This window comes from Salvelinus sp. IW2-2015, linkage group LG5 (genome assembly GCF_002910315.2).
Source record: "Salvelinus sp. IW2-2015 linkage group LG5, ASM291031v2, whole genome shotgun sequence".
NCBI classification, from domain to species: Eukaryota; Metazoa; Chordata; class Actinopteri; order Salmoniformes; family Salmonidae; genus Salvelinus; species Salvelinus sp. IW2-2015.
This window is the reverse complement of record NC_036844.1, coordinates 14,932,453-14,946,608: the sequence shown is the minus strand read 5'-3', so window position 1 is coordinate 14,946,608 and position 14,156 is coordinate 14,932,453. Positions and strand designations below refer to the sequence as shown.

The window sequence follows — 14,156 nt, the reverse complement described above, 5'->3', positions numbered from 1 at the left end:
TGGTAACTGCACAATGGGGACAAAGATTGTACTTTTTTGGAGAAATGTCGCTCTAGTCTGATGAACAAAAATAGAACTGTTTGGCCATAATGACCATCGTTATATTTGGAGGAAAAAGGGGGAGGCTTGCAAGCCGAAGAACACCATCCCAACCGTGAAGCACAGGAGTGGCAGCATCACGTTGTGGGGATGCTTTGCTGCAGGAGAGACTGGTGCACTTCACAAAATAGATAGCATCATGAGGAGGGATAATTATTTGGATATATTGAAGCAACATCTCAAGACATCAGTCAGGAAGTTAAAGCTTGGTCGCAAAATGGGTCTTCCAAATGGASAATGACCACAAGCATACTTCCAAAGTTGTGGCAAAATGGCTTATGGACAACAAAGTCAAGGTATTGGCCATCACAAAGCCCTGACCTCAATCCTATAGAAAATTTGTGGGCAGAACTGAAAAAGCGGGGCTCTGTGAGGTCTGTTTGTGTTTGTGAACAGAGCCCCAGGACCAGCTTGCTTAGGGGACTCATCTCCAGGTTCATCTCTCTGTAGGTTAAGGAAGGTCTGGGAATCGCTTCCTTTTAGGTGGTTGTATAATTTAACGGTTCTTTTCTGTATTTTGATAATTTGCGGGTATCGGCCTAATTCTGCTCTGCATGCATTATTTGGTGTTTTACGATGCACACGGAGGATATTTTTTCAGAATTCTGCATGCAGAGTCTCAATTTGGTGTTTGTCCCATTTTGTGAATTCTTGGTTGGTGAGCGGACCCCAGACCTCACAACCATAAAAGGGCAATGGGTTCTATAACTGATTCAAMTATTTMTAGCCAGATCCTAATTGSTATGTCGAATTTTATGTTCCTTTTGATAGTGTAGAAGGCCCTTCTTGCCTTGTCTCTCAGATCGTTCACAGCTTTGTGGAAGTTCCCTGTGGCGCTGATTTTTAGGCCAAGGTATGTATAGTTTTCTTGTGTGCTCAAGGGCAACAGTGTCTAGATGGAATTTGTATTTGTGGTCCTGGTGACTGGACCTTTTTTGGAACACCATTATTTTGGTCTTACTGAGATTTACCCTTGTCAGGGCCCAGGTCTGGCAGAAATCCTGTGCAGAAAGATCTAGGTGCTGCTGTAGGCCCTCCTTGGTTGGTGGCAGAAGCATCAGATCATCAGCAAACAGTAGATATTTGACATCAGATTTAGTAGGGTGAGGCCGGATGCTGAAGACTGTTCTAGTGCCCGTGCCAATTCGCGTTGATATATACAGTGGGGAGAACAAGTTTTGATCACACTGGCCAGATTTTGCAGGTTTTCCTAACTTACAAAGCATGTAGAGGTCTGTATTTTTATCATAGGTACAACTTCAACTGTGAGAGAACGGATCTAAAACAAAAATCCAGAAAATCACATTGTATGATTTTTAAATAATTAATTTGCATTTTATTGCATGACATAAGTATTTGATCACCTACCAACCAGATTAAGAATTCCGGCTCTCAACAGACCTGTTAGTTTTTCTTTAAGAAGCCCTCCTGTTCTCCACTCATTACCTGTATTAACTGCACCTGTTTGAACTCGTTACCTGTATAAAGAACACCTGTCCACACACAATAAAACAGATTCCAACCTCTCCACAATGGCAAGACCAGAGAGCTGTGTAAAGGACATCAGGGATAAAATTGTAGACCTGCACAAGGCTGGGATGGGCTACAGGACAATAGCAAGCAGCTTGGAAGGAAAACAACTGTTGGCCAGCAATTATTAGAAATGGAAGAAGTTCAAGATGACGGTCAATCACCCTCGGTCTGGGGCTCCATGCAAGATTTATCAACCTCGTGGGGCATCAATGATCATTGAGATAGTGTTATGAGGAAGGAGCCACGAACTACACGGCAGGACCTCTAAGAGTATATGACAGCTGGAACCCACAGAGTCTCGAAAGAAAACCCATCTAGAAGCACCATTACGATCTGTCTATTGGATTAAAATCCTGCAGCGCACGCAAGGTCCCCTGCTTAAGCCAGTGCATGTCCAGGCCTGTCTGAAGTTTGCCAATGACCATCTGGATGATCCAGAGGAGGAATGGGAGAAGGTCATGTGGTCTGATGAGACAAAAATAGAGCTTTTTTGGTCTAACTCCATTCGCCGTGTTTGGAGGAAGAAGAAGTATGAGTACAGACCCCAAGAACACCATTCCCAACTGTGAAGCATGGAGGTGGAACATCATTCTTGGGATGCTTTTCTGCAAAGGGACAGGACGACTTGCACCGTATTGAGGGGAGGATGGATGGCCATGTTCGCGAGATCTTGCCAAACAACCTCCTTCCCTCAGTAAGAGCATCTGAAAGATGGGTCGTGGCTGGGTCTTCCAGCATGAACAACGACACGAAGCACACAGCCATGGCAACTAAGGAGTGGCTCCGTAAAGAAGCATCTCAAGGTCTGGAGTGGCCTAGCCAGTCTCCAGACCTGACCCAATAGAAAATCTTTGGAGGAGCTGAAAGTCCGTATTGCCCAGCGACAGCCCGAAACCTGAAGGATCTGGAGAAGATCTGTAGGGAGGAGTGGCCAAAATCCCTGCTGCAGTGTGTGCACACCTAGTCAAGAACTACAGGAAACGTATGATCTCTGTAATTGCAAACAAAGGTTTCTGTACCAAATATTAAGTTCTGCTTTTCTGATGTATCAAATACTTATGTCATGCAATAAAATGCAAATTAATTACTTAAAATCATACAATGTGATTTTCTGGATTTTTGTTTTAGATCCGTCTCTCATAGTTGAAGTGTACCTATGATAATAATTACAGACCTCTACATGCTTTGTAAGTAGGAAAACCTGCAAAATCGGCAGTGTATCAAATACTTGTTCTCCCCACTGTAGTTGAAGAGGGTGGGCTTAAGCTGCATCCCTGTGGGAAGAAATGTGTGTATTTTTGCCTATTTTAACCGCACACTTGTTTGTGTACATGATTTTATAATGTTGTATGTTTTTCCCCCAACACCACTTTCCATCAATTTGTATAGCAGACCCTCATGCCAAATTGAGTCAAAGGCTTTTTGAAATCAACAAAGCATGAGAAGACTTTGCTTTGTTTCGGTTTGTTTGTTTGTTTGTCAATTAGGATGTGCGGGTGAATATGTGGTCTGTCGTACGATAAATTGGTAAAAAGCCAATTTGACATTTGCTCAGTACATTGTTTTCACTGAGGAAATGTACAAGTCTGCTGTTAATGATAATGCAGAGGATTTTCCAAGGTTGCTGTTGACGCATATCCAACGGTAGTTATTGGGGTCAAATATGTCTCCACTTTTGTGGATTGGGATGATCAGTCCTTGGTTCCAAATATTGGGAAGATGCCAGAGCTAAGGATGATGTTAAAGAGTTTTAGTATTGCCAATTGGAAATTTGTTGTCTGTGTATTTTTTCATTTAATTGAGGATACCATCAACACCACAGGCCTTTTTGGGTTGGAGGGTTTTTATTTTATCCTGTAGTTCATTCAAGGTAATTGGAGAATCAAATGGGTTCTGGTAGTCTTTAATAGTTGATTTGTATTTGATAATATATATATTTTTGCTGTTTGTTCTTTGTTATAGAGCCAAAAAAGACTGGAGAAGTGGTTAACCATACATCTCCATTTTGATAGATAAATCTTTGTTTGTTGTTTGTTTAGTGTTTTCCAATTTCCCCAGAAGTGGTTAGAGCCTCTCTCTCTCTCCAGTTATTGTAACCTTCCCAGGTCTTACTGATACCTACCATGACACCTACCACCTACTCTTTTTCAATTTACTGTAACAAGCACCAACTGAGTACCGACCAACACCGAACGTCCATTGAGGTTGAAAAGTAGTTGAAATTTCTCAGTCCACTCTGGCCAAACCAAATCTGAACCAATCATAGACGTCTATTTCACAAGTTTGGACAGCACACTAAAGAACAGAACAATACAGTAGAGTAAAGAAAAGTACGTACAGTGCAGAACTGTACAGTAGAGTTCAGTACAGTAGAGCACACTAGATACAGTACTGTACTCTATGGAACTCCATTCTACTCTACTGTGCTGTACTCTACTGTGCTTTACTGTGCTGTAATGTCCAAACTTGTGAAACATAGACGTCTATGATTTGGTTCAGATTCGGTCTGCTCCGGACCAACCAAATGTGGTCTTGTTTGGAGGTGGATCTCATTAGAATAATAGCCAGTGTGTAGAATAGCAGACAAATATGTGAAAGAAGGATATTGCAAATTTCTATATTTGTGTACCTATTCAGGATACATCACCATGAAGAGAATGATATTCATATCCATTATTGTGCATTTATGTATAGTACAGTGCATTTGGAAAGTATTCAGACCCCTTGACTTTTTCCACATTTTGTTACGTTACAGCTTTTTTTTTTTTTATGGATAAATTTAAAAAAATCTCAATCTACACACACTATCCCATAATGACAAAGCAAATACAGGTTTTTAGAATTTATTGCAAATGTATACAAAAAAGATATTTACATAAGTATTCAGACCCTTTACTCAGATCTTTGTTGAAGCACCTTTGGCAGCGATTACAGCCTCGGGTCTTCTAGGGTATGACGCTACAAGCTTGGTACACATGTATTTGGGGTGTTTCTCACATTTTTCTCTGCAGGTTGGATGGGGAGCGTTGCTGCACAGCTATTTTCAACATGATGCTCCCACCACCATGTTTCATTGTAGGGATGGTGGCAGGTTTCCTCCAGAAGTGACGCTTGGCATTCAGGCCAAAGAGTTCAATCTTGGTTTCATCAGACCAGAMAATCTTGTTTCTCATMGTCAGAGTCCTTTAGGRGCCTTTTGGAAAACTCCAAGCGGGCTGTCATGTGCCTTTTASTGAGGAGTAGCTTCCGTCTGGCAACTTTACCATAAYGYCCTGATTGTGGAGTTWGGAGAACCTTCCAGAAGGACAACCATCTCTGCAGCACTCCACCAGAGGAACTRTGGAGCTCTGACAGAGTGACCATCGGGTTCTTGGTCACCTCCCTGACCAAGGCCTTTCCCCCGATTTTTCAGTTTGGCCAGGTGGCCAGCTCTAGGAAGAGTCTTGGTGGTTCCAAACTTCTTCCATTTAAGAATGATGGAGGCCACTGTGTTCTTGGGGACCTTCAGTGCTGCAAACATTTTTTGGTACCCTTCCTTGACACAATCCTGTCTCGGAGCTCTACGGCCAATTATTTCGACCTCATGGCATGGRTTTTGCTCTGATATGCACTGTCAACTGTGGGACCTTATATAGACAGGTCTGTGCCTTTACAAATCATGTCCAATCAATTGAATTTACCACAGGTGGACTTCAATCAAGTTGTAGAAACATCAAGGATGATCCATGGAAACAGGATGCACCTGAGCTCAATTTCGAGTCTCATAGCAAAGGGTCTGAATACGAATGTAAATTAGGTATTTCTGTTTTTAATGTTTTATAAATTTGAAAACAAATCTAAAAACATGTTTTCGCTTTGTCTTTATTGGGTATTGTGTGTAGTAGATTAATGAGGAGAATTGTTATATAATTAATTTTCAAATAAATCTAACGTAACAAAAAAGTCAAGGGGTCTGAATAKATTCCGAATGCACTGTACATATCAGGAACACATGATGTAATTCCGTTACCGAATGTAAATCAAATCAAAATACAACAGGTGTAGACCTTACAGTGAAATGCTTACTCACAAGTCCTTAACCAACAATGCAGTTCAATAGAGTTAAGAAAATAYTTACTAAATAAATAATGTACTTTTTACTCCATACATTTGACARCCAAAAGTACTCATTACATTTTGAATGCTTAACAGGACAGGAAAATTGTTAAATTCACACACTTATCAAGAGAACATCCTGGTCATCCCTACTGCCTCTGATCTGGCGGACTCACTAAACACAAATTATTKATTTGTAAATTATGTCAGTGTTGGACTGTGCCCCTGTCTATCCTTAATAAACAAAATACAAGAAAATCTAGTTTGCCTAATATGAGCAATTTGAAATGATTTATACTTTTACTTTTGATACTTAATTTACTTTGATACTTATWTTTAAAACCAAATACTTTTAGACTTCTACTCAAGAAGTAWTTTACTGAGTGACTTTCACTTGAGTCATTTTCTATGACGGCATRTTTACTTTTACTCAAGTATGACAYTTGGGTACTTTTCCCACCACTGTGTGTATGTGCACTTGCGTGCACATGTTATTTGTGACTTGCAATAACAGTTAAACTGTAATCTCTCCATCTAACACAAGCCAGCCCCCAGGAGAATGATCACTGAATACTATTAGTGACAAGAGTGCCAGAGAGCCACACAAAGGCACTGCCTCTGCAATGACATACCTGACCTTAAAAAACWAAACACGGATGAAAACAGGGAGAATCAGCATAGAAGGAGGAAGTTAAAGAAGGGGCAGAGAGAGGATGGTCCTGACGTACATACCTACACGTACGCTACGGTCACAAGACGCAGGCCTCCTCATTGTTCCTAGAATTTCTAAGRAAACAGCTGAAGGCAGGGCTTTCTCCTATAGAGATCCTTTTTATATGGAAGAGTCTGCCGATCCATGTGAGAGACGCAGACTCGGTCTCAACCTTTAATCCTTACTGAAGGCTCATCTCTTCAGTAGGTCCTATGATTGAGWGTAGTCAGGTCCAGGGGTGCGAAGTTGAACGACAAGGCACTGGAGTGACCACCCTTGCTGTCTCTGCCTGACTCTCCACTCGCCACTGGGCTACACTGTAAAGTCCACAACCTGTTGTATTCGGTGCATGTGACAAATAACATTTGATTTCACTGCCTCTGACCCTATAACAGGGTCGGAGTTACTGGCTTGTAAAAAGAATGGAAGTCATAGGTTAAGTAACCCCATTGTTTCCTGTGTGAAGTCTCAGTTGCACATTTGAAGATCAAGAACTGCTGTTTAAGTGTATCACCATCTTGCTTCTTGGAGGAGTTTTTGGAAACATTTTATGCGCAGTGTGAGCTACTCTAGGAAGTGACGTTGCAGGCTAGCTCAGTGCTGCCCCCTCTCATTGAGTATCTAAGGCACTGCATCTCAGTGTTAGAGGCGTCACTACAGACACCCTGGTTCGAATCCAGGCTGTATCACAACCGGCCGTGATTGGGAGTCCCATAGAGCGGCACACAATTGGCCCAGCGTCGTCCAGGTTTGGCCGGTGTAGGCCTTCATTGCAAATAAGAATTTATTCTTAACCGACTTGCCTAGTTAAATAAAAAATAAAAAAATTCTGTGTGTGTTTTGGAAATAATCGGTTCAAGACATACTGGTGAAATAGAAGCAAGTATTGCTACCATGACTGTGTTAATTGACCATGACTGAATATTGACCATGAAGAGCCGCCATACTCCGCTTATGGGGGTTCCTGCTTTCTGAAAACATTGCCTGCAGAACCCTGGTCGGCCTTGAATTTGAAATCCTCAATGAGGGGGAAGTCCTTCTCSCCTGGCCTGAACGRACCGATTCCGCATGTGTTTTTCTACTGCTCATAAAAAAAAGAGATTTTGGTCTTTGCGGTGTTGTACGTTGTGGGTGTGTTATGTTCATTATATTGTACCCTGGCAGTTAATTTAGTTTGTTCCTCGAGTCACCGTAGCAATAACCTAGCCACTCCCACTTTCTCAAAAGTCAGAATTAATCTAAGATAAATCAAGAAATCTGTCATTAATTTGGCCTTTTTTGCAGAGATCTTAGTCACGCGATTTTACATCTAACTAAGATGTTTGGTGCATGAAAAAATGTGCATGAAAATGAGTTGTGTCTCGTGGAATGACGACAAAGACTTTATTGAAGAATCCCTACTGTTGACCAATCACAGACGAAGGCTCATATGCYTCGGCTCCGAACTTCGGCTTGCCCCCCAAAACATGTTGTGTGTCCGAACTGCCGAAGTCCAAAATGAACAAAAACGTCGTCATAATATATGCACAAACTCTTCCAAACTATTTCGTCTGGGAAGCCTACGGACGCCTTAATGCTCCCGAATCGCTCTCTCTCTCTTAACCTCTGAATGKTCGGCTATGAAAAGCCAACTGACATTAACTCCTGAGGTGTTATAGTGTTCCACCCTCTATAACCACTGTGGTTATTATCTGACCCTGATGGTCATCTYTGAATGTTTAAACYTCTTGAAGAACYATCTGGCCTAAATGGAACAGCCAGAAGAGGACTGGCCAAACCTCGGAGCCTGGTTCCTCTCTAGGTTTCTTCCTAGGTTCCTGTCTTTCTAGGGAGTTTTTCCTAGCCACTATGGTTCTACATCTGCATTGCTTSCTCTTTGGGTTTTTAGACTGGGTATCTGTATAGCACTTTGTGACAACTGCTGTTGTAAAATGGGCTTTATAAAATACATTTGATTGATTGAGTGGTGTGAGTGGTCAGTGAGATAATGATAATGTGTGTGTGTGTGTGTGTGTGTCCGTCCAGTAAAATGAAGAGATTATGTGTATAAGAGTATCTAGCAGTTGTGTTTCTCATAGGGCCTTAGTGTTGAGAGCTCAGGAGAGATTCTCTCATAGTCAGTCAGTACCTCTCATTTTTGGCACCAGATATCGTCACGTAGCAGGGGGATAGCCTCGCAGACACTACTATTCTAGATGCACTCTGGGATCTTACATATCACACAAATTGCAAAAATTGTATGATATACAAATTGCTARATTTGTAACATWTCACATGAAATGGGTGACATGGTACACAATCGGATGAGGTAGCGCACAAAAAACGAGACCACTTGACTCGTGAGCACCACTTTCAAAACTACTGGTTGAAATTATACGAGAATGAATCTTTAATTCTCTAATTCATCCTTTTCAATCTCATCTCTCTCTTATAAAAGGGTGATTTAAATGAGGTKTACATGTTCGAAATGTTCATGGAAATAACATTTGAATTAAAATCACGTAGTGTGTTTGATTAGATTTACCCAATGTGAAGTGTTTTTTCCCAATAACAATCTGCAGTATAGGCTAAAACTSCACATAATGATTTACTTAAATTATAGATTGTTATATGAATGACAACACATGTCAAGCAAAGCTAGACAACGTCCATTTGCTAGGGTATACACTATATTGAGAATGCCCTTTCATGATTCCCTTTCCTTAGTTTGTTGATCACAACTCCTAGTCACGCACTAAGCACAGTGAGCGTTACATAAACACAAGTGACTTAACATATCCAATAAACATATCCATTTCAGTGCCCTTTAGACAATTTTCAACCCAAAATGATCGGCCAAATAATGTTATAGTATATATTATGTTTGCTGTTGTTTTTACATTGAATGCAGGCTGTTTTGAGAATCTGAAGACATTATAATAAGGCATKATTTTATAACTTATATGAGACAGAAAAAAACTATATATTTGTATTTAAAAATAATAATATTTTTAAACAGTTTCACTTGTGCTGTAATAAATCGATATGCTTACCTGGCATACTTGCACTGACAGTGGCGAGAATGACACACAGGAGAACCCCGGGCAGAAGCGAGGCCCGGGGTTGTCGTTCGATTCMCTTCGAAGGCAGCATCCTTGAGAGGACTTCTTTAGGAACCGTGAGCCAGACACCGGGACATAGGGTTGGTCATCATTCACCCTACTCGTTTTCAGTGCGAAGTGTTTTCCGTGACTAATAAATKCTACACTTGTGGACAGTCGGGTTCACGGTCTATGAGCCGCTGATTAATCCGTAGCACTGCTAAAGGTCGCGGTGCGCAAATTGAAGCAACGGGAGGCGGGGAATTCTGCAACCGAGAGGAGAGATCAGATGGAGAGGCACGGGTGAACTGCGGCGGTAGGCTACGTAAAATCTTGGTGTCGGCGTCATGACGCGGTTAGAAAACAGGCTTGATGATTTTGCCAAATTGACAGAGCGCAGGCAGGTAGATGAAATCCAGGTGTATTCTGCTGTTGCCTTCAATGTTTGACGAAAAACGGTTTATTACATTGTCTCTGGTTTAACCACTATCAGTCGCACACAAATGGACGTAGGCTTTAACTCATGTTCTACCATCACCGATGTTATCACTGTAGCAAGAGGGGGTGGCAGCAATGTTATCATATTGTTTGCAAGATAAGAAACGCAATGAAAAGTCCATGATTATAATGCCATAGAACGTTTTTATGTAGGTCTAAGCAGCTAGTTTCCACTATCACACTTTTRTGAGAAAATAACATTGTTAACATTTGCCTATTTTCGTGCTATGACAGTGTAAGTACCAGAAAGTGAGCACAGCTTTAGTGCATGTTGGTGTTAGCATCGATGAGGAAGGTGACTTCGTTATTATATGGGTCATAGTTAGAGCACTCCACATCTAGAGTTCCACTGTCAGGGCTGATGCAGCTGAATGGCGTCAGGCCTTCTCCCGTCTGCTGGCAGCAAAAGGGGATTGCTTTATTGCAGCTCGCCATACCGTACACACAGGGCTGGTTTCTCGAACACAGATTTAAAGGTGCTGCGTGGTCAATCTGATTTKTGCGTTGGCCGTGCAGTATTTACAGTGATAAGGCCTATGCAGAAGGCAGGGCATTCATACTCCGCAYTTGCGTCACACCATCTACATGGCAACTCCGACCACATTTCGGATCAAGTATAAATTGCCTCTAAACCTAGTCCTGGACTAACAAACAAGCTCAATGGAAATTKTCCATTGATATAGGTTTCCTGTCCATAAATAGTCTTAATCTGTGTCCGGAAAACTGGCCCACATAGTTTCTGTAGCGGTATTGCTCATTGGGTGTGAGAAACATAATCAAAATAACCTCATTCCCATGGCTACATATGACCTCCAAGATGTTACCCCTTTTATCTCAGAGTACTCTTACGATATGGAGTGTGAGTAGTGGTTTACCTCATTACGTGGAGTCCTGTCTGGCTGTTCCTGTGCTCTCTTCTTASCAGAGTTCCTCTAGGAGTGACTGGAACGCTCAGACTGGGCTGAAAACATGTTGGCACTCCAGAGGACCACTGAGAAAACTGAAAAACATGACTGACTGGAGACAATGTGTGCATCTCTCAAWAGACTAAAGTGGCTTATTTTCTTCATCGCCTTCCTTCACCTGCACTGATGTGAAAGAGTGGATCGGGAAACTACACTGTGCTTTCAGATCATTGCAGATGAAGGAGAGGAAGTCACTTTAAAATTCACAATTCAGCTGTTTGGACATTGGTCAAATTGAAGGCTCACATCTGATGGGCTGCTTCTTCTTTGAGGTGAGGAGCTTGGAGTGACCCAGACTGGGCAGGGAGAATGAGTGGGTCTGGGAGGACATCTTGGATCGTGTGAGAGGGCGCACCCTGCTGATCAGTGTAGGGAGCAGAAGCTGCAATACAGATATTATTACTGATGTATTAGTAAAACCATCACCACTGTGCTAATAGGACAAGCAGTTTACAAGGTTTCAAATATCAGAGGTAAATAAGTGCTTGACTTTGGCAGAAGCTCACCGGAGCGAAGTACCGGCACCTAAAATGTTCTACTGCTTGAGKTCCTGCACCTCTTCTAGAATATTAGCTCTAAAGTATTGTGGAGCTCCTGCACCTAAATATAAACAGTACCGGCACCCAAAATGAGTACTGGCACCTATTTCAGTCCAAGTCAAGCACTGGAGGTAATATAAATATCAAACTTATCCTTTTTGCTCACAGTCATTTGGGTGCGAAATAAAGTTCCATAACAAATCAAGCAATTGTAATATAGGCCTATGTTCCGCCAGGAATGATGAGGATTAAGTAAGTAAGTAATATAGGCCTATTGCTGGTGGTTTGGTAGTAAGGCAAAAATAACACTATTGACATTTTTTTTTAACCTTATGTCCAGTGTCCTTGTGTGAGACCAGGTCAGTATACTGGGCCTGGCTTAAAGCCTGTGCTTTGTCACAACTCTCCCCTGAAAGGAGAGGATTTTTATCAGTCTCCAAACCTCACTATAAAGCAGTGAAACAAGTACTGAAGTAGGGTTGCAAAGGGTCAGAKATTTTCTATGTGAAGTTAAGCCCTGGAATTTGGGGAATTTTGCTTAAATTKAACAAAAAAAAGTTTGCTTATAAACAGTGAACATTTTTTGTGGGATACACATGGCATATTTTGGTTAAACTATCCCCAATTCAATGGAATTGCAACCCTCTGCATGCACAGTGCATTCTTCCATCACATGTACAGCTGATTCTCAAGATCTTGCACACTAATGAGATGCTATTGAGCCCACACTACTACACGCTTTCTGGTAAGTTTTGATTACAATACTGGGTGGGGTGAATATATTTTATGACATACATGATTTTCTGTTAACTAGTAAATAGTAACCTACAGCAAAGTGTGTTTAAATCATTTCTAACTTGTTAACAATTTTTGCTAGTTAGTTTTTGCTACAATGTGGGGTTTAGCTTGCTTGAGCCTGCTAACTGAGTGTTAATTCACCTGATTCCATACATGTTTCATTTTAAAACATGTATCTTACAAAGGAGTTGTTTAATCTAACTTCTGAACTAATTATCTGTACATGGAATTGTATTTTTTATTTTTTTTCAAATCTTTACAGGAAAATGCCACGGGCACTATCTGTGTGGAGACATTTCACTGCAGCTAATGTAYAAGGAAAAGCTGTGTACATTTGCAAATATGGTACCAAATCATATGTGAAGAATGCAACAAAGATGCAGAATCATCTGGCCAAGTGCATAAAGTTCCCTCAGCGCTCACAACAAGCAACCTCTGACAAAAGTCCCTCTACTTCTATTCGAGGGGAAAATGATGAATCAGACACCTTATTGATAGCAACAGCTCATGGTCCTCCTGGAATCATACGTTTTTTTTACTCAATAGAGGAACGTAGTCAAAGAAATGCTGATGAATGTCTTGCTCGAGCTGTGTATGCAACTGGTTCACCTCTGATGCTCACAAGCAATGTGTATTGGAAGAGATTTCTGAATGTTCTTCGCCCAGCATACACCCCTCCAACCAGACATGCTTTATCTACTAATTTGCTGGATGCAGAGTTCAACAGAGTTCAAGTGAAGGTCAAGCAAATCATAGAGAAAGCCGAATGTATTGCAATCATCTCTGATGGGTGGTCGAATGTTTGTGAGCAAGGAATAATTAACTACATCATCATCTCCACCCCTCAACCAGTATTCTACAAGAGCACAGACACAAGGGACAACAGACACACCAGTCTCTACATTGCAGATCAGCTGAAGGCAGTCATCAATGACCTTGGACCACAGCAGTTATTTGCACTGGTGACAGACAATGCTGCAAACATGAAGGCTGCTTGGTCTAAATTGGAGGAGTCCTACCCTCACATCACACCCATTGGCTGTGCTGCTCATGCATTGAATCTGCTCCTCAAGGACATCATGGCACTGAAAACAATGGATACACTCTACAAGAGAGCCAAGGAAATGGTTAGGTATGTGAAGGTTCATCAAGTTATAGCAGCAATCTACCTCACCAAGRWAAYTGAGAAGAATAAGAYCACCACWTTGAAGCTGCCCAGCAACACCCGTTGGGGTGGTGTTGTCATCATGTTTGACAGTATCCTGGAGGGGAAGGAGTCTCTCCACATGGCCATACCATCAAGAGGATCCTCCTGGATGATGTATTTTGGGAGAGAGTGGTAAGCAGCCTGAAACTCCTGAAACCTATAGCAGTAGCCATTGTACTGATTGAGGGAGACAATGACATCCTGTCTGATGTTCAGACTCTGCTTGCAGATGTAAGAGAAGAAATCCGTACTGCCCTGCCCACTTCACTGTTGCTCCAAGCAAAGGAAACTGCAGTTCTGAAATACATAAAAAAGCGTGAAGACTTCTGCCTGAAGCCAGTACARGCCACAGCGTACATGTTGGACCCCAAGTATGCTGGCAAGAGCATCCTGTCTGGTGCAGAGATCAACAAGGCCTATGTTGTCATCACTATATGGTGTCTCACCACCTTGGCCTGGATGAGGGCAAGGGTCTTGGCAGTCTGGCAAAATACACTTGCAACAAGGGCTTTGGGATGGAGATGCAATATGGCAGTCGTGCCAACATATCTCATCAGCCACCTGGTGGAAGGGACTTTGTGGATCTGATCCCCTGTCGCCTCCATCATCCTCCAAATCCCACCAACATCA

At 41.8% G+C, this 14,156-nt stretch overlaps 1 protein-coding gene across 1 annotated transcript in view; it reads right to left on the bottom strand.

Annotated features, from left to right (window-relative positions):
• Positions 1-9,686, bottom strand: part of LOC111963954 (neural proliferation differentiation and control protein 1-like) — a 39,817-nt gene extending 30,131 nt beyond the window's left edge. Inside the window, exon 1 of the mRNA XM_023987567.2 lies at positions 9,472-9,686. Coding sequence (XP_023843335.1) covers positions 9,472-9,571 — 100 coding nt within the window. The 5' untranslated portion in view covers positions 9,572-9,686. The remainder of the gene's footprint in view (positions 1-9,471) is intronic.
• Positions 9,687-14,156: the final 4,470 nt, after the last annotated feature.